Here is a 9,927-nt window from a genome sequence, read left to right as displayed (position 1 = left end):
ACAAACCATGAAGGAATAGAAAAGGCCACATGCTTTCCTGCTTTATTCTTGTGCATCAACTCTATTTTGTAAAATAAGACTAGGTCATATGTCTTCAATTGCATTGGTGTGTGGTGTGGCTGTATGTCTATTGCACTGTCTAATAAACTCAATGAATGGATAGTCAGTCACTTCAGCTTATGATACATTTACTAAGGAGTGTTGAGGTTTATAAAGAATCAGAACGAGTTAGACATCAGTTCAAATCTAACACTTAATAATTACATTAAAACATTCATGTTACAGGAACTCTTAATCACATGCATTTACAGAAAATATACACAAACGTGCTTTTATTATACAAACACAATGCCCAGTTAGCAGTCTGAGGTCAAATACATGTCAAATAGCTGAGCTTTAATTTAGCTTTGAGTTTGAACTTTTGGGACTATTGCAATGGTTTCATTGTACTGCACAAACTCAGTGATGTGCTGAAATTATCAACTTGACATAAGAATTTTGTAAACAACTTAAGTACTGCTTATGGAGGACTTATTTGTGGGTTATGCACGTGTAACGAAATCCTTATGTGCAGTGCATTCGGAAAGCATTCAGACCTCTTTCCTTTTTCCACAATTTGTTACATTACAGCCTTATTCTAAAATGGATTAAACTTGATTGGAGTCTACTTATGGTAAATTCAATTGATTGGACATGATTTAGAAAGGCACACACCTGTCTATATAAGGTCCCAGAGTTGACAGTGCATGTCAGAGCAAAAACCAAGCCATGAGGTTGAAGGAATTGTCCGTAGAGATCCGAGACAGAATAGTGTCGAGGCACAGATCTGGGGAAGGGCACAAAAACATTTCTGCAACATTGAAGTTCCCCAAGAACACAGTGGCTTCCATCATTCTTAAATGGAAGAGGTTCTGAACCACCAACTCCTCCTAGAGCTGGCCGCCCAGCAAAACTTAGCAATGGGGGGAGAAGAGCCTTGGTCAGGGAGGTGACCAAGAACCTGATGGTCACTCTGACAGAGCTCCAGAGTTCCTCTGTGGAGATGGGAGAACCTTCCAGAAGGACAACCATCTCTGCAGCACTCCACCAATCAGGCCTATATGATAGAGTGGCCAGACGGAAGCCACTCCTCAGTAAAAGGCACATGACAGCCTGCTTGGAGTTTGCCCAAAGGCACCTGAAGGACTCTCAGACCATGAGAAACAAGATTCTCTGGTCTAATGAAACCAAGATTAAACTCTTTGTCCTGAATGCCAAGCATCATGCCTGGAGGAAACCTGCCACCATCCCTACGGTGAAACATGGTGGCAGCATCATGCTGTGGGGATGTTTTTCAGCGGCAGGGACTGCGAGACTAGTCAGGATCGAGGGAAAGATGAACGGAGAAAAGTACAGAGAGATCCTTGAGGAAAACCTGCTCTAGAGCGCTCAGGACCTCAGACTGGGGCGAAAGTTCAGCTTCCAACAGGACAACGGCCCTAAGCACACAGCCAAGACAACGCAGGAGTGGCTTAGGGACAAGTCTCTGAATGTCCTTGAGCGGCTCAGCCTGAGCCCGGACTTGAACATCTCTGGAGAGACCTAAAAATAGCTGTGCAGAGGATCTGCAGAGAAGACTGGGAGAAACTCCCCAAATACAGGTGTGCCAAGCTTGTAGCGTCATACCCAAGAAGACTTTAGGCTGTAATCACTGCTAAATGTGCTTCAACAAAGTACTGAGTAAAGGGTTGGAATACTTATGTAAATGTGATATCTGTTTTTTAATCAATTTGCAAAGATTTCAAATAAACAGTTTTTGCTTTGTCATTATGGGGTATTGTGTGTAGATTGATGAGAAAATGTAATAATTTAATCCATTTTAGAATGAGGCTGTAACGTAACAAAATGTGGAAAAAGTCAAGGGGTCTGAATACTTTCTGAATGCGCTGTAGGTTCCCTTCATTGTCTTCAGACTGGCTATGAACTATGCAGTGCAGACAAGGTTGTCAAGCTTTCTGACGTGAGACAATGGGTACCGTTCTAATAATGTGGTACCAGTTTTTGAAAGTATTTGACCCAAGTCTGCCGCTTAGAGAGATCATTTTTATAATTGCTGATTCATTTAACATTGAGCTACAGTCCTGTAATATTACAGCCCTGTAGCCAGTCAGTACCTTTCATTAAAAATAGAATTAAAAAAATTACAAGAAACACATTTTTTTGAAATAAATCATAATAAATAATATTATTAGTGTTATGGACTAAATAAATTAGCAGCTATGAATGCTGTAAACATCAGACATCAGATGTAAAGTGAACATGTAACAAATGTATTATTAGATAGAAGTGTAGTATGGAACGTTCAGGATCCAATCAGGAGTCTTCCCAGTAGTTTAGGAGCCAATCAGCAGCCTTCCCAATAGTTCAGGAGCCAATTAGCGCTCAGTAGTCTGACAACACTACGACCTATCATGCTACGTAACGATGCTAGTGCAAATCTCTACTCTGTCTCTCCACAAGTATGCTAATTTAAAATGAATGCTTGTTTCAAATATTAAAACTAGATGCTGTACATTAACAACCTTTGGAGGCTACCTGTCCTCTCAGAACTCCAGTTATGCCAGGCACATCAAATAAAGACATCAAGTAGATTTGGTGGTAGGTAAAAAAAGGTAATGATTGTGGAGTGTCACATATTCACACGTTACTGCTGGTGCAAGGTAACCATTCATTCATTCATTCATTCATTCAATTATTCATTCATCCCATTCTGTTATGTCGTTTCACCACTGACCACTAGGTAGCAAGCTAACACAGGACACACAGGTTGAGTAGAGAGAGAGAGAGATCAAGTAAACTAATAAACTTGTAGTGTTCTCTGTAATAAAAGCATAAATATTTAGCATTGATAAATCGATCAATGATCAATGTTCAGTACCTTTCAATGGCTGCCAGTCCATAAAGCCACATAATATTACAGTATCAGTAACAAGGCTCTTGTTTGGAGTGTTACCCTGTCCAGTTTTCATGATTTACTATCCTTCCCCTAACCTAGAACCAGTGTAAGTGTACTGAGAAAAGATTCCTGTAGGCTTGCTCACTCATTTTACTGTACCTGTATTTCACAGGTGCCGGTTCTCAAGCAGTATAACATCAGAGTTGCTGCTTTTTTGTACCGGCAGCATTGGCCCACTTCAACCGTTGACCTCTAACCTCTGACCCCTTACTGCCAGGGTTCGCCCAGGGGCATCTTGGGAACGGTGATATGCATCTCCATTGGTCGGTCAGGGCCCGGGGGGCGGTCCCTCCTGTAGGATACTGTCTTCTCATTGGTCTTTGGGACGTGTGACAGATCCTAATGATACAACATGCACAGGCGGTTAGAAACATGCACACAAGTGTGTTTCTGTGTGAAGATAAAGTATTGGAGAATCTTACCTTGCCAGTGGGGTTGTATTGTTGATCAGTGGCGCCACCCTGTGGCAAAGATCGTCTGTGCAGCAGCAGCACCAGCACAGCCAGCATCACCAAGCCAGGGAGGAACGTCAACACACACACACTGAGGAAGGTCCCCACATACCGCCTACTGGATACACACTCTGGAGACACACACACACACACACACACAAAGTTGTGAGCACTTTATCTCTATCCATTGTAGTATATAGGGACACACAGACCCAACACACCAAAATTTGACCCTGAAATAGTTACAAAGTACCACTGTCCTCAAACACACACACACACACACACACACACACACACACACACACACACACACACACACACACACACACACACACACACACACACACACACACACACACACACACACACACACACACACACACACACACACACACACACACACACGCGCACACACACACGCGCACACACACACGCACACACATAGACACACACAAAGAGAGATCGGGCTCATCCTCAGACAAAGAGACTAAAGTTCTACTCTGACATTTATAGCTGTTGCCATGGAAACTTGGCTTCCGCAACCGGGAGTGGGAGTGTTCGGGAATACAGGGGGGAGAGGCGGGAGAAGAGAGAGAGTGGAGGAGGCATGGGGGGAGGAGGGTGGGGGACAGGGAGAGAGGGTGGAAGATTGGGGAGAGAGACAGAGGGCAGAGTGGGACACACAATGAATAGTGCTGTTTCTAGAGAGGTGGTGGGGTGCAATTGTTGCAACTTGCACTTACACAGTGTGTGTGTGTGTGTTTGCTCGTGTGTGTGTCTCACCAGGTTGTGTGTTGAAATGTAGAAGAGTATTTCCTGAGACAAGTGCAGTGTGGAAGCGATAGTAACAGTTGTCTTTCTTATACACACACTGTCTCCATACCTGACCTAGTAGGACAAGAGAGAGAGAGAGAGAGAGAGAATATTAATGTTTATCCCATCAACTTTGATCAAGAGAATGAACTGAACGAATGTCATTGACATTAAAAAAAAATTTGCAGACCATAATGACATGTTTGTGTGTGTGAGTATGTGCTTCTGTCTGGTATAACCCCTGACCCCATTCTACCTGTGACATCATTGACGTAACCCACTAATGATGTGCAGGTATGGTTGCACTCCTCCGCCTCTCTCTGAGACAGACCGTGAGACAAGTGACAGTCTATACACCTCCTGATAAAGCGAGAGAGAGAGAGAGAGAGTGATTACCAGGGTGATTGACGTGACGTGACGGGACCGACCGCGTATGAACCCAGGTCATCAGAATGCACGGCACCAGACTGTGTTAGCCCGCTGAGCTGAAGCCTTACCAGTGTGACTGACAAGAGCTGTGGCAGGTGGGACATCTCTCACAAAATGCTCCGGAATATTGATGGTTGTCACACACGCATCTGCCACACACACACCTGCCACGCCCGCTGCATAGCAACCCGTTGTCGGACAGGCAGGTTGCCGTAGAGACTGGGCACCTGCAGCTCTCTCCTGTCCAGCCCTCTTCACATACACAATCACCAGACACACACATACCTCGCCCTGAAGGAGAGAGGGAGAGAGAGAGATTGTAGTCTTCCACCTGTTACACAGTGTGAGATTTAGCTCGTAAGATGCGAAATGTACAATGTATGTGTGTGTATGTGTCTGTGTGTGCACAACGTGTGTGTTACCTCCACACAGTAGTCCGTGTTGGTAGGGGCAGGAGTAGTCATCCATCTGACAGTACTGTCCATACACTGTTCCTAGACTGTTCCTCTCACACACACACTTCCCACACACACACACTCCCCGACCGTTACAGTCCACCCCCGATCCCTCCGCACGACACTGCCGTGACCACTCCGGTCCGTGTGTGTGAGGGCGTGTGTGTGTGTGCTCTGGGTCTAAGTCCGGTGTGTGTGTGTGCATGTCCCGATTGTTCAAGTCTTGATTATTACGGTCTGTATCTGGGGTGACCTCTGCACACGTTGACTGATGTGTGGTATCGTCGTGGCAATGCCAGTCCGGTCCACAGTGACAGCGACATCGTGAGTGAACCTTGATGATGGTTGACTCATTGTAACCCACGGGCCTGACGAAGACCTGGACCACGTCATCTACATCATCATCATCGTCAGGACAGGAGTGCAGGCCAATGGTGATGTTGAAGTAGACCTGCATAGAAATAGAATGTGTAGAGAGGAGACTGGAGTTAGAGTTATAGTGAGCAGAGCTGACATTCAACCTCAAGACATTGGCCCTATTCATACATTTAAAGATAGACTCAACGATATGGCATCATCATACACACCAGGGGGATTTGCCTAAACAATCTTTCATGAGTCAGGGGTGAATCCTAATTTACTTCAATGAGAGACTATGAGAAAATTAAGATTTTGCTCCTTAGATTATATATACTGAAATAATATATCTGATAAAGGAGCATAAACAATAACAACAGGTCAGCTGATAATCAAATGACAAGTTAATGTGTTGAGTCATAATCTACTCAGATTATTCACTAATATGCCTACCTCTGTAAGAAACACACACTTGCACACGTACATACATACATACGCGCGCATGTGTACACACTCAGACCCACCGCCACTTGACAAGTGCGTGCGTGAGTGTGTGTGTGTGTGTGTGTGTACCGTCTGGTTGGGCTGGACGTTGGAGCAGCTGCGGTTGTCGTGGGATACAGATCCTTCCGGACAGAGAGGAGAGACGCTGACCAGGAAACGGCTGAACGCTCTGTCCTCTACTGACACAGACACCTGGACAACTGACAACAACCTCTAGAGGAGACAGAGACAGAGAGAGAGAGTGGTGGAAAGAGAGGGAGTGAGGGAGTGAGAGAGTGAGGTGGGCAATGAGGCAAGAAGAGGAGGAGAGCAGCAGAAAGAGGAAGGACAGAGGGTGAGGGAGAGGGTTATGGAGAAGGTGAAGGTTATGGAGAGGGAAAAGGGAGAGGGTGTGGGAGAGGTAGAGGGTGAGGGTTATGGAGAGGGTGAGGGCGAGGGGTGGGGGGAGGGGTGACGGAGGGGGTGAGGTATATGGAGAGGGTGAGGGGGACAGAGAGAGAGAGAGAGAGAGAACAGGTTGTCACATGTTCTCAGAAAGCCTCCATTGTTCTCCGTTCCTCTAATCAATAGAGAGGCTGATGGGAAAAAAGGCGGGTCCAAATATACGGTGGAGAAGGAATAGCCTTAATAATGCCAGGCTCTGTTCTGCGGATTTACTGTATGTGTGTGTGTGTGTGTCTGTGTCTGTGTGCGTGCGTGTGTATGTAAGTGTGTGTGTGTGTGTGTACAGACAGAGTGTGCAAATCTGTGGAGTTGGCAGATTCCCGTACAGAACAATGGTTTGTTCTGTGCCCCGGGGTGAGATAGATTATATTGGGCCGTGCCAAACCTTCACCCTCCCCTTACTCCTCCACCCACCTAACAACATCCCGCCCCCACCAGTGATTTTAATTTCTGTGTGTGTTACCTTGTATGCATCCACCACCACGTCTATAAGTTTGGGAGCCTGGAACAGAAGATTGGAGCCTGGTAGCAACCTGACCAACTCCTAGAACGAGAGAAAGAGAAAGAGAAAGAGAGAGAGAAAGAGAAAGAGAAAGAGAGAGAGAAAGAGAAAGAGAGAGAGAGAAAGAGAGAGAGAGAGAAAGAAAGGAAGAGAGACAGAGAGACAGAGACAGATATGTTAATTCCAGGGCTAGAGAGAAAGGGACACAGAGTCTGGGGAACTCAGTTTGAGACAATGTTAATTAATGGGCGTGCGATGGGTTTGTGTGTGTTAGAGCTCAGCAGAGAGAGAGAGAAAGAGGGAGAGAGAGAGAGAGAGAAAGAGAAAGAGAGAGAAAGAGAGAGAGAGAGAGACAGAGACAGATATGTTAATTCCAGGGCTAGAGAGAAAGGGACACAGAGTCTGGGGAACTCAGTTTGAGACAATGTTAATTAATGGGCGTGCGATGGGTTTGTGTGTGTTAGAGCTCAGCAGAGAGAGAGAGAAAGAGGGAGAGAGAGAGAGAGAGAAAGAGAAAGAGAGAGAAAGAGAGAGAGAGAGAGACAGAGACAGATATGTTAATTCCAGGGCTAGAGAGAAAGGGACACAGAGTCTGGGGAACTCAGTTTGAGACAATGTTAATTAATGGGCGTGCGATGGGTTTGTGTGTGTTAGAGCTCAGCAGAGAGAGAGAGAAAGAGGGAGAGAGAGAGAGAGAGAAAGAGAAAGAGAGAGAAAGAGAGAGAGAGAGAGACAGAGACAGATATGTTAATTCCAGGGCTAGAGAGAAAGGGACACAGAGTCTGGGGAACTCAGTTTGAGACAATGTTAATTAATGGGCGTGCGATGGGTTTGTGTGTGTTAGAGCTCAGCAGAGAGAGAGAGAAAGAGGGAGAGAGAGTCGTGTGTGTAGAGAGATTACCTCATACCACTGATATTGTAGTTGTTCCACAGCAAAGAGAGAGTAGATGTGGTTCTCTAGAAGCTTCTCAGCCAGCAGGCCTAAACTGGGATGGTCCTAACAGAGACAGATAGACAAGCCATGTTGGTGTTCCTCGTGTGTATGTGTGTGTTCACCATGCGTTCATACAGTGGGGAGAACAAGTATTTGATACACTGCCGATTTTGCAGGTTTTCCTACTTACAAAGCATGTAGAGGTCTGTAATTTTTATCATAGGTTCACTTCAACTGTGAGAGACGGAATCTAAAACAAAAATCCAGAAAATCACATTGTATGATTTTTAAGTAATTCGTTTGCATTTTATTGCATGACATAAGTATTTGATACATCAGAAAAGCAGAACTTAATATTTGGTACAGAAACCTTTGTTTGCAATTACAGAGATCATACATTTCCTGTAGTTCTTGACCAGGTTTGCACACACTGCAGCAGGGATTTTGGCCCACTCCTCCATACAGACCTTCTCCAGATCCTTCAGGTTTCGGGGCTGTCGCTGGGCAATATGGACTTTCAGCTCCCTCCAAAGATTTTCTATTGGGTTCAGGTCTGGAGACTGGCTAGGCCACTCCAGGACCTTGAGATACTTCTTACTCCTTAGTTGCCCTGGCTGTGTGTTTCGGGTCGTTGTCATGCTGGAAGACCCAGCCACGACCCATCTTCAATGCTCTTACTGAGGGAAGAAGATTGTTGGCCAAGATCTCGCGATACATGGCCCCATCCATCCTCCCCTCAATACGGTGCAGTTGTCCTGTCCCCTTTGCAAAAAAGCATCCCCAAAGAATGATGTTTCCACCTCCATGCTTCACGGTTGGGATGGTGTTCTTGGGGTTGTACTCATCCTTCTTCTTCCTCCAAACACGGCGAGTGGAGTTTGAACCAAAAAGCTCTAGTTTTGTCTCATCAGACCACATGACCTTCTCCCATTCCTCCTCTGGATCATCCAGATGGTCATTGGCAAACTTCAGACGGGCCTGGACATGCGCTGGCTTGAGCAGGGGGACCTTGCGTGCGCTGCAGGATTTTAATCCATGACGGCGTAGTGTGTTACTAATGGTTTTCTTTGAGACTGTGGTCCCAGCTCTCTTCAGGTCATTGACCAGGTCCTGCCGTGTAGTTCTGGGCTGATCCCTCACTTTCCTCATGATCATTGATGCCCCATGAGGTGAGGTCTTGCATGGAGCCCCAGACCGAGGGTGATTGACCGTCATCTTGAACTTCTTCCATTTTCTAATAATTTCGCCAACAGTTGTTGCCTTCTCACCAAGCTGCTTGCCTATTGTCCTGTAGCCCATCCCAGCCTTGTGCAGGTCTACAATTATATCCCTGATGTCCTTACACAGCTCTCTGGTCTTGGCCATTGTGGAGAGGTTGGAGTCTGTTTGATTGAGTGTGTGGACAGGTGTCTTTTATACAGGTAACGAGTTCAAACAGGAGCAGTTTATACAGGTAATGAGTGGAGAACAGGAGGGCTTCTTAAAGAAAAACTAACAGGTCTGTGAGAGCCGGAATTCTTACTGGTTGGTAGGTGATCAAATACTTCTGTCATGCAATAAAATGCAAATTAATTACTTAAAAATCATACAATGTGATTTTCTGGATTTTTGTTTTAGATTCCATCTCTCACAGTTGAAGAGTACCTATGATAAAAATTACAGACCTCTACATGCTTTGTAAGTAGGAAAACCTGCAAAATCGGCAGTGTATCAAATACTTGTTCTCCCCACTGTAGGTGTATATAAGTATGTGTGTATGTGTGTGTTCACCATGCGATCATAGGTGTATATAAGGATGTGCATTTGTGTGTTTGCATGCACGAGTGTGTGTTCTCCACGTGCATATAGGTGTTTGTGCACCTGCTTGTGCGAGTGTGTCTCACCATGGTAGTGTGAGTATGTGTGTGTGTGTATATAGGTGTGTATAAGTGTATAATGATGTGCGTGTTCTCCCGTTTGTGTATGTGTGTGTATGTGTGTGTCTCACCATGGTAGTGTGTGTATGTGTGTGTATGTGTGTGTCTCACCATGGTAGTGTGTGT

The 9,927-nt window shown here is 45.4% G+C and overlaps 1 protein-coding gene across 2 annotated transcripts in view; it reads right to left on the bottom strand.

The window, feature by feature from the left end:
* Positions 1 to 8: 8 nt before the first annotated feature.
* The window catches only part of LOC129819914 (integrin beta-8-like), a 23,248-nt gene continuing 13,329 nt past the window's right edge, over positions 9 to 9,927 (bottom strand). For both annotated transcript variants that reach the window (XM_055876609.1, XM_055876610.1), the window contains exons 8-16: positions 7,853 to 7,948; positions 6,913 to 6,993; positions 6,075 to 6,218; positions 5,112 to 5,595; positions 4,758 to 4,980; positions 4,517 to 4,620; positions 4,231 to 4,335; positions 3,418 to 3,578; positions 9 to 3,334 (exon numbers count right to left, since the gene is read on the bottom strand). In XM_055876609.1, coding sequence (XP_055732584.1) covers positions 3,203 to 3,334; positions 3,418 to 3,578; positions 4,231 to 4,335; positions 4,517 to 4,620; positions 4,758 to 4,980; positions 5,112 to 5,595; positions 6,075 to 6,218; positions 6,913 to 6,993; positions 7,853 to 7,948 — 1,530 coding nt within the window. In that variant the 3' untranslated portion in view covers positions 9 to 3,202. The remainder of the gene's footprint in view (positions 3,335 to 3,417; positions 3,579 to 4,230; positions 4,336 to 4,516; positions 4,621 to 4,757; positions 4,981 to 5,111; positions 5,596 to 6,074; positions 6,219 to 6,912; positions 6,994 to 7,852; positions 7,949 to 9,927) is intronic.

This window comes from Salvelinus fontinalis, chromosome 22, assembly GCF_029448725.1.
Source record: "Salvelinus fontinalis isolate EN_2023a chromosome 22, ASM2944872v1, whole genome shotgun sequence".
Taxonomy (NCBI): domain Eukaryota; kingdom Metazoa; phylum Chordata; class Actinopteri; order Salmoniformes; family Salmonidae; genus Salvelinus; species Salvelinus fontinalis.
This window is presented reverse-complemented; position numbering and strand designations above follow the sequence as displayed.